The sequence below is a fragment of the Coregonus clupeaformis genome, chromosome 20 (assembly GCF_020615455.1).
Source record: "Coregonus clupeaformis isolate EN_2021a chromosome 20, ASM2061545v1, whole genome shotgun sequence".
Taxonomy (NCBI): domain Eukaryota; kingdom Metazoa; phylum Chordata; class Actinopteri; order Salmoniformes; family Salmonidae; genus Coregonus; species Coregonus clupeaformis.
In genome coordinates, this window is record NC_059211.1 from 49043920 (window position 1) to 49062044 (window position 18125).

The window sequence follows — 18125 nt, forward strand, 5'->3', positions numbered from 1 at the left end:
ACCAGCTGAGCTACAGAGGACCACGTTTGTGCTCAGCTGCTCCTTATAAACAAACCGTACTCCTACTAGATACGAAGGGTCATTCTCATCACTGTACCCTACTTTGCTCAGTTTTCCATTCTTTTGAACAATACTCAAATTCTCCTTAATTCTACCGCCATTGTATTCAGATTCCACTTCATCATCCGCTTCCGCCATCTTCCCCACATCGAACTCTATCAATGCCACGCCTTCTTAAACCCTTAACTCCATGCTCTCGGAGTTTGTGCTATTAGTACAAATAAACATAACTGCTTATTTGGACGTAGCTAGCTATTTTACAGTGAAAAAGCGAGGTAAGTTTATCGGATAAATTATCAATAATCTAGTATTTTCTGTATTTCGGCCCGCATAATTCTAAACAATTGTATTGTAATCAGTTACGTGTATTGCTTTATCATCTTGTAGACGGGAAGTGATCTTTATTCGCTCTGGCCAACAGTGTTGTTGTATGCTAAAGTTAACGTTAGCTGGCCTTTTAGCTAGATGTTTAAAAATCTACTAACTTATAATTTATGTAAAAATACAATTATATAAATCGTGTAAGCACATGGAAATACTTTTTAGCGAATTATTTATTTATTTCAGACTCATATGACTTAAAAGTGGCGGGCTGTGGGTGACGGACTGTGAAACTCAATCTCCCATTATTCTGTAGTCCCGAAACTGACCCTGTTGTTATAATTTGCTAACATTTTATTTATTTATTTTGTTTGTATTTTTAGTAATTTATTTTTTACAACATTTTGTGTTTTTCTCCGTGTTGTCATTTGTGCATCGTTTTCGTGACGTTCTCAGCTTACTCATCTATGGCCTCTCCAAACGGATGCATTTCTCCGGCCAGCTGGTGGCGACAACATTATACCATTTGAGGGTAGTTCGCCATAAAACCCAAAGAAGAAGAATTCATCCGCCATTTCACTAGCTAGCAGCCGGGCAGTCTCTCCGAAGTCATAAATTAAAACCGATATTTATTCAATACTGGTTAAGTGAAGGCCCACTGTCAAACTTCGGCAATATTTTAATAACGTTGTTGAGGTACTCTACTGACCGCAAATTCATTCAGCAACAAAACAGCGGAAATCGGATAAGCTGCGAAGATGTCGACCGAGGCCGCTGCTCCGGAGAAACCAGGCCAGGGGTAACGTTTCGTTTTATTAATTTATTCTTTTGTTAGCTAGTTGGCTAACTTAACTAGCTAACTCACGTTCCTGCTCGCTAAGGTTGTGCAACCTGTACGTTATGTCCCCAATTAGCTAGTAGCAACTAGCTAAATTGTTATCTAACTGGCTAATCACCACTAACTAGCTAAACAGTTGATTCTACTAGCCACAAATGGGCGCTGCGTGCGTGCACCGGCATGAGGTTAGCTACAGTAACTAGTTAGCCCCCCCAAAAAATTATTAACTAGATAACTTACCAACCTGTCCTCTCCCTCCATTTTTTTGTGTGAAGTACGTCATCACGTGCAACACTGAACAAAAATATAAACGCAACATGTAGTGTTGGTTTCATGAGTTGAACTAAAAGATCCCAAAAATTGTCCATGTGCACAAAAAGCTTTTCTCTCAAATTTTGTACACAAATTTGTTTACAACCCTGTTAGTGAGCATTTCACCTTTGCCAAGATAATCCATCCACCTGACTGGTGTGGCATATCAAGAAGCTGATTAAACAGCATGTTCATTACATAGGTGCACCTTGTGCTGGGGACAATAAAAGGCCATTATAAAATGTGCAGTTTTGTCACACAACATAATGCCACAGATGTCTCAAGTTTTGAGGGAGCGTGCAATTGGCAAGTTTACTGCAGGAATGTCCACCAGAGCTGTTGGCAGATAATTTAATGTTAATTTAGCTACCATAAGCCTCCAATGTCGTTTTAGAGAATTTGGCAGTACGTCCAACCGGCCCAGGACTTCCACATCCGGCGGCTTCACCTGTGGGATCGTCTGAGACCAGCCACCCAGACAGCTGATGAAACAGTGGGTTTGCTCAACCGAATAATTTCTGTACAAACTGTCGGAAACCTTCTCAGGGAAGCTCATCTGCGTGCTTGTCGTCCTCACCAGGGTCTTGACCTGACTGCAGTTCGGCCACGCTGGAGAAGTGTGCTCTTCACGGGTGAATCCCGGTTTCAACTGTACTGGGCAGATTGCAGACAGCGCGTATTGTGTTGTGTGGGACAGCAGTTTGCTGATGTCAAAGTTGTGAACAGTGCCCCATGGTGGCGTTATGGTATGGGCAGGCATAAGCTACAGACAACGAACACAATTGCATTTTATCGATGGCAATTTGAATGCACAGAGATACCGTGACGAGATCCTGAGGCCCATTGTCGTGCTGTTCATCTACCGCCATCACCTCATGTTTCAGCATAATAATGCATGGTCCTATGTCGCAAGGATCTGTACACAATTCCTGGAAGCTGAAAATGTCCCAGTTCTTCCATGGCCTGCATACTCACCAGACATGTCACCCATTGAGCATGTTTGGGATGCTCTGGATCAACGTGTACGGCAGCATGTTCCGATTACCACAACCATTTAAAGAAGAGGGGGACAACATTCCACAGGCCACAATCAACAGCCTGATCAATTCTGTGAAGATGTCGCACTGCATGAGGCAAATGGTGGTCACACCAGATACTGACTGGTTTTCTGATCCACGCCCCTACATTTTTTTAAAGGTATCTGTGATCACCGTATGCATATCTGTATCTACAGTTATGTGAAATCCATAGATTAGGGCCTAATGAACTTATTTCAATTGACCGATTTCCTTATATAATGTGTAACTTTGTAAAATCTTTGAAATTGTTGCATGTTGCATTTTATATTTTTGTTCAGTGTATTTGGACTCGCATAATAGCCAACTAGCTAGTTATTCAAACACACTAGATGGGTTGGTTGTTTAGCAACAAAACTGAGGCATGCGCAACCACGGGGCAAAACAGACTGGGTTGGCTTAGGTTGTTGACATGTAAGCGATATTTCGTCTTCAATATTTATTGAAAAAATAAATACATTTGCACAATGAGCACTAGTCTCTCAAATACATTGTTACAGGTGGTTAGCTAGCAGATTTTTGCCATATTGACATGAAATCAGTCAACACCTCAAAACAAGACATGGTATCAATAAGATGAAACGAGACAGTTTCATGGCAGTTTCTTGTCATTCTTGCTAGTGATCTGGCCATTCAGAATCACAAACAACACGCTGACTTCTGCTCCATGGAAGTGCGCACATCGTTTTTGTGACGTTGTCCGCTAACCCATCTTTGGAATATATCGCATATCAGGAAAAGGGGCGACAGTAGCAGACTAAACTCCTCCACAATTTACGATTGAGTTGAGCGGGGACTAGTGTGGGCGGACTGGAGCGCAGACATCACAAAATTGCAGTTTTTATCAATCTTCTGATTAGCACCCAAAGACTAGCCCACAATTACAGAGAACAATGTGTGTAATTTTAGGGCTATTATTTGGGTGCTGAAATCAGTTTTGTGACATCGGAGCTCCAGTACGCCCACACTAGTCCCCGCTCAACTCCATCGTAAATCTTGGAGTTGAGTTTAATCAGCTAGGGCGAAAGGGAAGTTGAGCTCTTTTCAGACTGCCAGTGGAATATTGCAGAGTTCCCCGCCGAGTACGCGACTTGTCCCTCTAGTCAAAGCGGCTAGTGCCTTCAAACACGAGGGCGATGGGCGCCAGTGACCATAGCAACGAAATAAACATTATTGATGCGCAAAAAAATTAGCACTTTAACACCATAAACATGCATTAAATGCATTTACATGCAACATAAATTATTAATAAAAATAATTGCTAGCTAGTGTGGGCAAGTTAGCTGGTACTGCTGTTGGACATATAGGCTGACGTTTTTACTGTGATTGGTCAACGACTGCACCGCTTGAAAAATAGAGCAGAATCCTATTTCTCCGCCTCTGCTGAGCGGCTTCCACGGGCACGAGCACCGCCGACCACTCCACCTGGATAGAATTACCAGGCCAGAAATACTCGGACATGCTCTTGATGAAGTTGCCCTAAGAATAACCAGTACAACACTAATGAGGAGTTTGCATTTAGCTAGCTAATAAATTACAGCTACATTTCTAGACAGCAATACCAAGGGTGGCTAGCTATTTTTTTGTTAAGTGGACGTTTCAACTCTTGTTCACCATCAGACTGACTCCATCAATCACTAGCTACAGATTGTAACACCAGATAATGTGATTTAAACCAAACATATTTGGACCATTATACTAGTAGTTACAGGTGTGGCTATACAAAACGTCACCAGAGATTTTTCAACTAACCTGGTATTGGCGATACCATCTTCATCCTTGATTCGTGGAGACGGGTGTCATAAAATGTCTGTGTCCCGTTGCAGGGGGTATGTTAAGAAAATGCTGCGTTATTAAAATAAAATGTTTGGTCAATTTAAGTAATCCAACAATGTGTACTCCGCCATCTTGTCTTTGAAGTATTCTCTCATTGATCAAGAGAAGATTTGAAAATACTGGAGATATTTTTACATCACTGGTTAGAGAACAGTCAGCTACATTTTGGAATTTTGCATTTTGATTCGGGATCACCAAAAGAGAAACGCAACACTTGTCAGCAATGTTCCCTCAGATTTTTTGGGCCATTGAGCAAATTGTAGGTTTTGTGAGCGGAAACTATAGAACGTTGTGAGAATATTGTGCTACTTCCGGCGCACGTTTACATTGAACACTGAGGCTGTACCCTTACAGTTGTAGGCTACCCCTCTGCCTGTTGGCTTATTTGCATATTCAAGCCTGTCTCAAAATACAACACTGCCCCTTTAATTAAGACAAGCTTTTTACTTGACTGACTTTTCAAAGAAAATAGCCTACATGTTTTGTGCTCTTGTAGGAAGCAGTAACTCCCCATTGCTAACCTAGACTTATCTATAACTCGCAAAGAATATCAACAAATGTGCACACTCAAGGCTCTGTGCTCTGATCTAAAAAGCGCATTCACGTGGGGTAATTGCAAGATATCCCCACCAATAGAATTCTACTCCGTTGCGCTCTGGCTCTGCCTACAACAAAATCAGACTCAATCTTGCAAAGTTTGGTTTGGTTTGTTGCATTGGAAAGGGGCTAATATAATGTTGATTCGATCACAGAGAATTTTGATCTACAGTGCCTTGCGAAAGTATTCATCCCCCTAGGCGTTTTTCCTATTTTGTTGCATCCCCCTTGGCGTTTACCTATTTTGTTGCATCCCCCTTGGCGTTTTCCTATTTTGTTGCATTACAACCTGTCATTTAAATTGACTTTTATTTGTATTTCATGTAATGGACATACACAAAATAGTCCAAATTGGTGAAGTGAAATTAAAAAAATAACTTGTAATTAAAAAAAATAAAAATAACGGAAAAGTGGTGCGTGCATATGTATTTTGCTATGAAGCCCCTAAATAAGATCTGGTGCAACCAATTACCTTCAGAAGTCACACAATTAGTTAAATAAAGTCCACCTGTGTGCAATCTAAGTGTCACATGATCTGTCACATGATCTCAGTATATATACACCTGTTCTGAAAGGCCCCAGAGTCTGCAGCACCACTAAGCAAGGGGCACCATCAAGCAAGTGGCACCATGAAGACCAAGGAGCTCTCCAAACAGGTCAGGGACAAAGTTGTGGAGAAGTACAGATCAGGGTTGGGTTATAAAAACATACCAAACTTTTAACATCCCACGGAGCACCATTTTAAATCCATTATTAAAAAATTTAACGAATATGGCACCACAACAAACCTGACGAGAGGGCCGCCCACCAAAACTCACGGACCAGGCAAGAAGGGCATTAATCAGAGAGGCAACAAAGATAACCCTGAAGGAGCTGCAAAGCTCCACAGCGGAGATTGGAGTATCTGTCCATAGGACCACTAAGCCGTACACGCCACAGAGCTGGGTTTTACGGAAGAGTGGCCAGAAAAAAGCCATTGCTTAAAGAAAAAAATAAGCAAACACGTTTTTTTTGGCCATCAAGGAAAACACTATGTATGGCGCAACCCAACACCTCTCATCACCCCGAGAACACCATCCCCAAAGTGAAGCATGGTGGTGGCAGAATCATGCTGTGGGGATGTTTTTAAACGGCACGGACTGGGAAACTGGTCAGAATTGAAGGAATGATGGATGGCGCTAAATACAGGGAAATTCTTGAGGGAAACCTGTTTCAGTCTTCCAGAGATTTGAGACTGGGATGGAGGTTCACCTTCCAGCAGGACAATGACCCTAAGCATACTGCTAAAGCAACACTCGAGTGGTTTAAGGGGAAACATTTAAATGTCTTGGAATGGCCTAGTCAAAGCCCAGACCTCAATCCAATTGAGAATCTGTGGTATGACTTTAAAGATTGCTGTACACCAGCGGAACCCATCCAACTTGAAGGCGCTGGAGCAGTTTTGCCTTGAAGAATGGGCAAAAATCCCAGTGGCTAGATGTGCCAAGCTTATAATTGCTGCAAAGTGTGGCTCTACAAAGTATTGACTTTGGGGGGGGTGAATAGTTATGCATGCTGAAGTTCTGTTTTTTTTTGTCTTATTTCTTGTTTTGCAATAAATATTTTGCATCTTCAAAGTGGTAGGCATGTTGTGTAAATCAGATAATACAACCCCCCCCCAAAATCTATTTTAATTCCAGGTTGTAAGGCAACAAAATAGGAAAAATGCCAAGTGGGTGAATACTTTCTCAAGCCACTGTATATAGTGCGAACTCAGTGAAGTTCAATCTCTGCGCATCCTGGCATTTGTTTTGCGCAGCAGTCCTGCAGGAGGTGCGCGGCCACGCACAGCTTAGAGGGAACATTGCTTGTCAGTTACTCATTTGATTTCAGCGTGATAATCATTGCACAAGAGGGGGGAGATGAGGTTGCGTGTCCTGTTAACTAACACAGCTCAAAAACCACACGGAATATGGGAATAATGTGTACATCACTGGTTAGAGGACAATTTGTAGAAGACATCTAGCTACATTTTCAAGTGTTGCATATTGAGTCAAATGGGTCGCCAACGCAGTAAGTGTAACTTTTTTTTTGTTAATCACTTCCATCGATATCACGCTAAAATCAATAGAATGCGGGGCAAACATTTGGAGTGTAGCGCTATTTAAAACAAACTATTCAAAGTAGGGCTGGGCGATATCGAATTAATGTTTTAGTGCGATATTCCAAATGCCTATATCGCAAGAATCAAGTTCTTGTTTTATTTGTTTATGAGCTTTTATGTCCCCTTGTTCTCATGTTGTCTTTTTGGTCTTGTCTCCTGTGCCATGTGTACCTTCCCATTTACTCACACACACACCAAGCCCCTCCCCCCTGCCACTCGCAACAACAAAGATGAGAGATCACTTCATCTCTGACAAGAGGTTTTAACTTGCTATTTGAGGTTTGGTCCAACAGAATCGGTAATTTGTATTTATTTTAAGGCAGCAGCTTCTCTTCCTGGGGTCCATTAAAATTGAGGCAGTTATATACCATTTAAAAAACATTACAATACATTTCACAACACATTAAGCGTGTCCCTCAGGCCACTACTCAACTACCACATATCTACAACACAAAATCATATGGACACCGAAATACATTTAGACTTTATTTTACTGTAATAGCGGAGTAGTTAACCTTTCTAGCGATACCTTTTTTTTTTTCATGTCTCAACTTCTACATGGTTAGTTAGATGAGAACTTGTAGAAGGCTTATCTATATTCAGGAATGTTGGTTTTGGGAGGCAGCCATCATGGAAAAGGGAACAAACACCTTTTCTGTTAACTTCAACGAATCACGACCCGCCATAGGATATCAACAGTGACAATGGTTGGCTGCTATTTAAGTGATAGTTTGGCTGTCAAATCCGTGTATTGGTGTGTGGCCAGCTACTTTTATAGAGAGGCTTGGGCGGTATACCGTATACCGGGGTATTTGGAAATGGCCACAGGATGGTTTTTCAATACTGTTAACTTTCTTTGAAGTTGAATACATTTGAATCTTTGTAGCTACATTTTAAGTAAATATCTGCAGTCAACTTGTGCAATATTAGAAGATAAAGAAGATTACGTTCTTAATTTCATCGGTCACAATCTTTCATTATGAAGCTTACCGGTCACGTGGTGTTTGTTTTACAAGCGCAAAACGATGAGAGCGTAGCCTTGTGAGTCACTCACTGTTGTGCAGCATGCACTTGGTGATCTAGTTACGGTATGGAATTCACAATTTAAATGTTTGCCAGCTAGATATCTTATAACTTAACTGTCTAAAATGTGTTAAGTGCACTGCAGTTGTTCATTTGGTTTGCTAATTTAGTAGCTACGTAGATATCTAGATAAATGGTTTCTTCCAAAATCATGCTTGGCTTCGTAACAGCAAAACATCCTCTCCTGGTTCAAGAGCCTTGCCGTCTAATACTTGTTTTGTGCGTGCAGCAAACTGTAAGTAGCATTTTTGAGTTAATTTGTTAAATGGGATGTCTTTCCTGCAAATAGTTTAGGTTAGAGACTATAAAATGTTTTCAATGCACTCGTTAGCATTCTCTATGGGATTTCACATATACTTGTTAGCATTGCTAATCTTCGAATTAGAGGCTCAGTGGGGTTTGAAAATAGCTCCCCTTGTGTTAAGTGCCGGTAATATTACCAAATATCCCGTGATGGCACATGGTCGGTATGACGATCTGGATACCGCCCCAAGCCTAAGAGAGACCTCCCCGAAAAATCTGTGCCATTTGAGTGGGGAAAAAATGGTAGTGTTCTAAGTCTTGCGACCCCCAGTGCATATGTACAAAACCAAAGACATTGATCTGTTTTAAGCAATTGATCTTGTCATTGTGTTTACTATAAAGGATGTGTAATTCCCCCCAATTCATTGTGGTCAAAACGTCAGCTTGTGTAATGTCGTAACGCATACTGTCCGCATCATGGAAAGTAGCGTAATATACATTAATTAGATATGGTAAAATTATATCTTAATTTGGTCTGATAGTAAATGAAGCAAACTCTCAGATTTTATAAATACTTACATTTCCCATTAGTTTAGCCATTTTAGAGATTTAAAAAATGCTCTTACGCACAATTTAACCGGGCGCTCTACAAAGAGCGCCCCATAATGACTGTGCAGCAGCCCATTCATTCGACTTCCCTACCATTATTGTGGGTGCGATATCAGGCTCCACTCCAGGTAGCTAGGTTTATCGGTTGGGTAGCTAGCAAAGCGATCTGATTTTGTTGCAGCTAATGAGTTCATCTATTCTTATGTATTAGGTAACTGTCTAACTAATGTGGGGGTTTTTTCTTTACAAAGGGAAATGAACGGCAAGGCCAAGCATGAACCCAATACCAGGAAGGAGAGGCCCCAGAAGCGTGGAGGTGGTCGCTTTGAGCCCTATGGAAACCCATCAAAGAGATATCGTGTGTTTGTCAGCAACATCCCATACGATGTGAAATGGCAGGCACTCAAAGATCTAATGAAAGAAAAAGGTAAGGTGTTAAGAGTAGTGTTGGATCCGCTATAGATATGAAGTCCAGCAAGGCTAATAAAGCCTCCCATAACAGGTCATTTGGGTTGAACCACTTCACCACGTTGACTGGAAGGCCTCTGGCCTGTAAAGGACCCAAGTTGCAATTAGTAGCTATGAGGTTCTTGGTATGCGGACTAGGCGGCAAAACTTGAAATGGGAGTCGCCTTTCCATGGATTGGCCTGTTCTGCTAACTCTCCGGGATGTTTCAGATTTCAGAACAGTTCTCTGTGATTTCTGCCTTCGGCTAGTCATTTTTATAGTGCTGCGAATAGCATTATACATTTGTACTTAACTTTGGAGTGCTTTAGCTCTTCAGCTACACTTGATTGAACAAAGGGAATCTACCAAGTAAAGGGGGCTCTTCAAATGAAGTACAGAGCTTATAGTATATGGGCAATCAATTGCACTGTTGTGTTGGGTCTTGAATGGTGTGTGTATATAGCAAATTGCGTCTCACAAATGCAGAAAAATAGAAAAACGTACTTATTACCTTGAGACCTAATGAATTTCTCTCAGGCGCTTACACTACAATTGTTAAAGCGGTTCTTGCTGCTTATGTTTTTCTGCGTGATCCCTTTCTTGGAGATAGTCAAATTAAGAATTGTATAATGTTTAACGGGTTCTCTGTAATTGTATCTTAATTTGCAGCATGGACCAGTTGTCCTCAACTTCTTATCTTCAATTTGAATCCTGCAACAAAAGGAACGGTGTACTGTTCATCTAACAGTTTCAACAGTTGTTTACATGGCTTTGGCAAAGCTATGGCTATGTTAGAACTAATGTAGTAAATAGCACCTGCTTTTAATCATGATAAAGCATAGGTGTTCTGAGAGGTTACCAATGCTTTTCAGAAACATAATTTAGTGTTTGGATATGATTGAATGTGGCCTTAAATTGCATTCTCTTTTTTTAGGTTTGTTGTTTCCGCAGATCTCCATGTTGTACCGATCACGGATGTGTGTTTGGGATTTCTTGGGGTACAGGTCTACAAAATGAAGCATCTTCTTACGCCTGTTCTTGTTTCAGCTGAGGATTGGTTCATGTCCATTTATGGTGCTGACTCATTTGCTGGAATTGGCAATGGTTGTCCCTCTGTTAGTTACAAACAAATTTGGACACTGTTGTGCCTCCAGGTCCAATGTATGTACAGCTTTCCAAAAATGTCATTCCATGTTCTTCAGACATTGGAGATAGCTGAGTTGGTACAATTTTAGTTTTTGTGTGTATTCATTCAAAGGTGCGGCAGAACCGTTGTATCAGTCAGTGGTTCTAAATACATTTAACAAGGAACATGGATTTTGGAAGGGTAGACTCGTGGTTTCAAAAGGCTTCGCAAACTTTCATACTGTCATTCTGTCAAGTTTGTCTTTAGAAAAGGGTTCCTCCATGATGACAACTCATCCGGTCGCTATTTGACTATTGTTCTCGTCAATATATTGGTCTTGGTGTTTCGGGACTCGGCAAGGACAGGCTAAGAAGTCATTTTAAGATCCAGAAAGAGCTTTTTGTAGACCTGTACCAGAATTGGCTACTGAGGTGCTTGGGGGGAGGCTCTGGAGTAGCAGGCCGAGCTCACGGTCACCAACCGCTTGTGTGTCTGCTCTAAACCCCCATTGTTCTCTCGGCTTCTCTCCCTTGGTGTGTGTCGTCTGGAATCTGATTTGTAGTGGGTGAGGTAACGTACGTGGAACACTTAATGGACGGAGAAGGCAAATCAAGGGTAAGTGCAATAGTCAGCTTGAGTTTCCTTTTCTTTCATTGTGGGGATTTTCAAACATGGAGTTTTGATGAAAGCGTGTCAAGTGGGTGACGCTGAACAGAACATGTTGCAGTATGTGGCACTGAATGAGGTCATCATGGGTTGGTGTCTTATTGGGAATTCAGGTTTTAGTAGTTTGGAAAGTCCCTTTTGCTGCAGATTTGTTCATCTGGGACTAAAATGGGGCCCAGCCACCAAGAGGTTGTAACATGCAATAGATTTGAGTCCATTGAATTGTTTTTGTGGAACAAATATTTCCAATTTCCTTCAAGAGTCCATTTTGTCTGTGGGACTTCTGCTTTTGATGTGGACAATGTTATTAAGGGTTTAGATTCACCAGACCTCTGCATTTGTTATATTGTCTGGTGACCAGCTTTTAACGTGTCTACTCATTTTGAAAGAGTAGCTGACTGTTCTAGGCTAAGGCCATACAAGTGAGTAGAATGTATGTTTAACCTTGTTATTGAATATGCATGAAGTCATTGTTCTCTACATTGCGAAGACTGATTACTAACTTGAATGTTTTTCTACTTCAATGATGCTGTTGTGCGGTCTTCAATCAACAAAGGGTTGTGCGTAAGTGTTTTCTTAATTCAGGCTTTATTCTAATAGATGTCTCAAAGTTCTAAGTTCCTGATATTCATCATGGTTTTTGTCTCAACAGGGTTGTTGAGTTCAGGACTGAGGAGCTGATGAAGAAGGCTGTGGAGAAGGTCAACAAGCACAACCTGAATGGTCGGCCCCTGAAGGTTAAAGAGGTAAGCAGTCATTTTTTTTATGCTACTGACTTAACACCAGAAGGAGAAAAAAACAAATCAATAGGCTTGTATTTCCTGTTTGGTAATGTTGCCAATGTCTGTCTTTCCCCAGGACCCAGATGGTGTGATTGCCCAGAGGGATTCCCACAGGGCCCAGGGTGGTGGAGGTGGTGGCGGTGGCCATGGTGGTATGAACATGGGGATGGGGATGGGGATGGGGATGGATCGCATGAATATGGAGCGGATGAACATGGACTGCATGGGCCCAGGACCGGGCGACCCACCCATGGTCAACATCCCCCCCAGCCTCATGAACAACTCCAACATCCCCAATGAGATCATCCACGGGCTGCAAGCCGGCAAGATCGGAAGCACCGTCTTCGTAGCTAACGTAAGTCGTGGATTGTAGTCAGTGTGCCAATATACATCATTTTAACCATGTCAATGCCATGTTGTGTTTCCAGCTGGACTACAAGGTTGGCTGGAAGAAGCTGAAGGAGGTGTTTGGCATGGCAGGAGTGGTGGTGCGTACTGACATCCTGGAGGACAAGGATGGGAATAGCAGGGGCATGGGCACTGTAACCTTTGACATGCCTATTGAAGCTGTCCAAGCCGTCAGCATGTTCAACGGTCAACTGCTGTTCAACCGAGTCATGCATGTCAAGCTGGTAAGCAACATATTCATTTTAGAGAGTGTACAAACTACACATTTTGAATGTATTTTAAGCAATGCTTGTTGGATATTTCAGGATGAGAAGTCCTTGCCAAAAGGAGACTTTGCATCACCTGAGAGACCCCCAGCACTACCCCGTAAGTACAATGTCGTCGTCGTCCCCAAAGTAAACCGAAATCAATGAAAAACAGGCCGGTAGTATTTGTTCTTTCTCTCATTCATCCATTGCTTTTCCCTCAGGTGGCCTGAGTGGCATTGGGCAGGGACTGGGGCCTGGTGGCCAACCCATCGACGCCACTGCACTGAACAGAGGAGGAGGTGGTGGAGGAATGGGCAACATGGGACCTGGAGGTAAGAGGCTGTCTTTGTGATCCTCTTTCACATCAAACTTTTTAATTTGACTTGGTTCAGTCAATCACTAATGTTTGTTTGGTTTGTAGGCATGGATGGCATGGGCTTTGGTGGTGGCATGGGTAGAATGGGAGGTATATACTTTTTGTACTGCGTCAATTGAATGGGTAGAGTTCATCAAATCGTTGGCATTATTTTTATTTATTTTTATACATTTGAGTATTGAAGATTACATTTTATGATTTTTTCCCCCCTAGGCATGGATAACTTTGGTGGAGGAATGAACAACATGGAGCGCTTTGGACCATCAGGAATGGGACGTATGAATGGTAAGGAAATTAATTTCACGCTTGATGTGAAACATTCACGTTTGGCTGGTCTACTAATAGTTTCATCTCTTGTGTTGTCAGAGATGGACCGTGGGATTGGTGGTGCTTTTGACCGGGAGTGTGGTCGAAATGAAATGGGCATGTCTCGCAATACTTTTGTAGAGTCCTTCGATAGAGGAATGGGTTAGTACTTTAAGTACTTGCACAATTTTTATCAATCAAATGTATTTTTACATCAGTAATTTCTTGCTAACGTGCTGAACACGCCTGATACTAATTTCTCACAGGTCTACTACTTTCTCTCACTAGTTGATGTCTTTTCTGTGTTTTCCCTCGACTTACAGGTAGCTCACTGGGCATGGACCGCATGAGCTCTGGCATGGATCGCCTGGGTGGTGGAATGGACCGTCTGGGCGGGATGGAGCGCATGGGAATGGAGAGGATGGACCGCGTGTCTGATCTGGACAGGCTGGGGGGGTCTGGCTTTGACAGGATGGGCTCTGGGCTGGACCGGCTGGGGCCCAGTATGGACAGACTTGGTTCTGGCATGGATCGTATGAGCTCCAGCGTGGACCGCCTGGGCCCAGCTGGGTTTGACTGCCTAGGCCCGTCCAGTTTAGACCGCATGTCTGCCGGCCTGGACTTCGTCTCCCCCATGGGCATGGCGGACCGCATGAACACCGGCATGGAGAGGATGGGAACCAACTTTGACCGCATGGGGTCTGCCGGCATCGACCGCTTCCCAAACAGCGGGCTTGACCGCATGGGCTCCACCATGGACCACATGGGCGCTGCCGGTGTTGGAGGCCAGTTTGACCGGTCAACTGAGATGGAGCGTGGGGGCTTTGGAGGAAATGGCTTTGGAGGTCCTGGGGCTGGAGCCAACGCTAGGAAGGGCTGTCAAATCTTCGTCAGAAATGTAAGTGTCTAGAGAAATTACGATCTTAAAGTTCCCCATTGTTGTCGATAGAGCAGATTCAGCATATTGAACTAGTATTCGACAGTCACCATTGTAAACTTCAACTGATCGATTTGACTCTTGTCTTGTAGCTGCCCTATGACTTCACTTGGAAGGTGCTGAAGGATACCTTCAGTACATGCGGTAAGAACATAATCCACTAATTTGTATATATGTAGGACTTTTTAAGGATAAGTAGAATTGTTGTTGTAGCTAGTAAATTCAAATATGCAACAGATTTTCAGACGAAGTCCCCACTGGTCGAGTTCTAGTGACTCGAGTTGGTTAAGTCTGATTCCTGGACTCAAGTCCCTTGCAATGTTGAAGTACTCATCTTAAATGTAATTGAACAGAATTGGAAAACATGAAATGGGATGTTTTGAAGTTACGCCACATTTTCCCATTTCGCAATGACACCATGGTAAAGTCTTTCTGCCCCAAGATTCAATTGGAACTTTAGCCAAATTAATTAACCCCAATGTGCTTTCTTCTGCAGGTCTCGTCCAGTATGCTGACATCAAGACGGAGAATGGCAAGTCCAAGGGCTGTGGTGTGGTTCGCTTCGACAACCCGGAGACTGCAGAGAGAGCCTGTCGCACCATGAATGGCTACAGGCTGAATGGAAGAGAGATCGATGTTAGAATTGACAGAAACGCATAATTGTCCACAGATCCAGTGTAATTGTGGCCCTGATATTTGCATATTTCTTGGATTGTTGGGCTTTTGTAACAGTGCAAATGTGTACTTTTAGTTATTGCTCGTCCCTGCATTTTTTTTAGTGACCAAATTTGAATTTCTTTAATTTTACTTAATTCTTCACTTCATTGCCTTTGTACTGAGGTGTTTTGATAATAAATAACATTGGAATTTTGTTTTCTGTCCATTTTCCTTGCCACTCAAATGTACTACCGTAGCTTGTATGAAATGAAACACTGGTATCTAAACCTATTTCATAAGTACTATGCCCCCTTTGGGGGCTGTGTTTGAGTAAGAGATGGGAGAACCAACCAGTATAAAGGCACGGCACAGCCCCCCCCCTTGTGTCAACATATGGGCCTCACAAGTCAGGAGTTCACGACCCTTCCCTTCCACAAGCTTCTCTGCCACCCACTACCAACACAAGTGCTAGCAGAGCAGCAAAGAGGCCCTGCAGTTACTTCAGCATCAGTCTTGTGACCATGTTATACTTCTAGCGTCTAAATCTCAGAAGTTCCCTTAACGGGTAATACTCTACAGTCGTGTTCATAAGTTTTGAGAATGACACAAATACTAATTTTCACAGTCTGCCTCAGTTTGGATGATGGCAATTTGCATATACTCCAGAATGTCATGAAGAGTGATCAGATGAAAATGAACTTAATCCCCCAAAAAACATTTCCACTGCATTTCAGCCCTGCCACAAAAGGACCAGCTGCCATCATGTCAGTGATTCTCTCGTTAACACAGGTTAGAGTGTTAACAAGGACAAGGCTGGAGATCACTCTGTCATGCTGATTGAGTTACAATAACAGACTGGAAGCTTTAAAAGGAGGGTGGTGCTTCATTGTTAACTATGGTTACCTGCAGGGAAACACGTGCCGTCATCATAGCTTTGCACAAAAAGGGCTTCACAGGCAAGGATATTGCTGCACCTAAATCAACCATTTATCGGATCATCAAGAACTTCAAGGAGAGAGGTTCAATTGTTGTGAAGAAGGCGTCAGGGCGCCCAAGAAAGTCCAGCAAGCGCCAGGACGGTCTCCTAAAGTTGATTCAGCTGCGGGATCGGGGCACCACCAGTGCAGAGCTTGCTCAGGAATGGCAGCAGGCAGGTGTGAGTGCATCTGCACATACAGTGAGGCGAAGACTTTTGGAGGATGGCCTGGTGTCAATAAGGGCAGCAAAGAAGCCACTTCTCTCCAGGAAAAACATCAGGGACTGACTGATATTCTGCAAAAGGTACAGGGATTGGAGTGCTGAGGACTGGGGTAAAGTCATTTTCTCTGATGAATCCCCTTTCCGATTGTTTGGGGCATCCGGAAAACACGTTGTCCGGAGAAGACAAGGTGAGGGCTACCATCAGTCCTGTGTCATGCCAACAGTAAAGCATCCTGAGACCATTCATGTGTGGGGTTGCTTCTCAGCCAAGGGAGTGGGCTCACTCACAATTTTGCCTAAGAACACACCATGAATAAAGAATGGTACCAACACATCCTCCGAGAGCAACTTCTCCCAACCATCCAAGAACAGTTTGGTGACGAACAATGCCTTTTCCAGCATGATGGAGCACCTTGCCATAAGGCAAAAGTGATAACTAAGTGGCTCGGGGAACAAAACATCGACATTTTGGGTCCATGGCCAGGAAACTCCCCAGACCTTAATCCCATTGAGAACTTGTGGTCGATCCTCAAGAGGCGGGTGGACAAACAAAACCCCACAAATTCGGACAAACTCCAAGCATTGATTATGCAAGAATGGGCTGCCATCAGTCAGGATGTGGCCCAGAAGTTAATTGACAGCATGCCAGGGCGGATTGAAGGGTTCTTGAAAAAGAAGGGTCAACACTTCAAATATTGACTCTTTGCATAAACTAAATGTAATTGTCAATAAAAGCCTTTGACACTTATGGAATGCTTGTAATTATACTTCAGTATACCATAGTAACATCTGACAGAAATATCTAATAACACTGAAGCAGCGAACTTTGAAGACCAATACTTGTGTCATGCTCAACTTTTGACCACGACTGTACGACAACCGGGCTCTTTGGCACTTCACTACAAATGAGTGCCACTGGGTGATAATCAAGCATGTCACCATATAGGTCTTTGGCAGTGGCATTAGTAAGGTAGTTGAAACATTTGGGGACATCTGACGGGTAACTGAAATAAAATAAAAACGGGTTGCCAGCTGATCAGCGCAGGCACCTTCCGTTTATTTGTGCAAAACAAATATGCAAACGCAACTTGTCACTCCGTGCAAAAATAAAAAAACCAAGTACTATAGAATATATAAATTAGAAGCCCAGTAATTTAAAACAATTGTCTGTTCACAGTGGAAGGTCTGGCTATTTCTCCAAGATTCTCTTCTGGGCGAAATAAAGCCAGGAACTGCGGAAAGTGTTTCTAATCTCACTTTTGCTCCTGCACATCAGGCTCATTACTGTTGTCCTCGCTGTTACTCACACGGGGGCTGAGGTGGGTCTCTTCAATATGTGAGGTGATGTCATCTGATGCATCCAGCATAATCAGAAGCAACAGTATCCTTCAACACAGAAACAACAATTAATAACTGGCTAGCTACGATCTGAAGAACGTTAATCTGGCTAAGCAATAAATTACTGAGCTTGTGTGAGTAAATCATTATGGAATAGAGTGGAGAAGCCATTTGGTTATAATAGCAACATGTGATAGCAGCTAAATCTACTTTGCTCAATGAAATTCAGTTCAAATACCTTGGGGGTCAGGAGGTTAGAAATGGTCTCCCTCGTGTGAGGCTCTAAAGTGTAGTCTGACAGTTATTTTTGTACCACAGCTTCCCGAAGAGGGAAGTTTGTGAGTTCAGAGAGTCCCGTCTTTTCTTTCTGAGTTATTTATCTTAAAGTAATGTTTGTAAACTTATGGTATTGGGGAAACGTTTGCTAACTAGTTAGCTTGCTAATGTTGGATAAATATACAGCAAACTTGACCTCGAGCCTGTCGCTGCAGTGTCCAAATTTTCACCCATCTTGT

General features: G+C 42.7%; 1 protein-coding gene across 4 annotated transcripts; it reads left to right on the forward strand.

The window, feature by feature from the left end:
* Positions 1-222: 222 nt before the first annotated feature.
* LOC121533588 (heterogeneous nuclear ribonucleoprotein M) lies at positions 223-15287 on the forward strand. Of its 4 annotated transcripts, none has more exons than XM_041839667.2 (15): positions 223-335; positions 9370-9545; positions 11255-11307; positions 11915-11922; positions 12011-12104; positions 12217-12495; positions 12569-12772; positions 12854-12914; positions 13018-13128; positions 13218-13262; positions 13386-13457; positions 13539-13640; positions 13802-14376; positions 14508-14559; positions 14912-15287. In XM_041839667.2, the coding sequence occupies exons 2-15, from the start codon at positions 9374-9376 to the stop codon at positions 15073-15075; spliced, it is 1992 nt and encodes a 663-aa protein (XP_041695601.1). In that variant the 5' UTR covers positions 223-335; positions 9370-9373; the 3' UTR covers positions 15076-15287. The 4 variants fall into 4 exon arrangements, with proteins under 4 accessions (XP_041695601.1, XP_041695599.1, XP_041695600.1 ...); XM_041839665.2 differs by lacking the exon at positions 223-335 and adding an exon at positions 924-1180; XM_041839666.2 differs by lacking the exons at positions 223-335; positions 13218-13262 and adding an exon at positions 924-1180.
* Positions 15288-18125: the final 2838 nt, after the last annotated feature.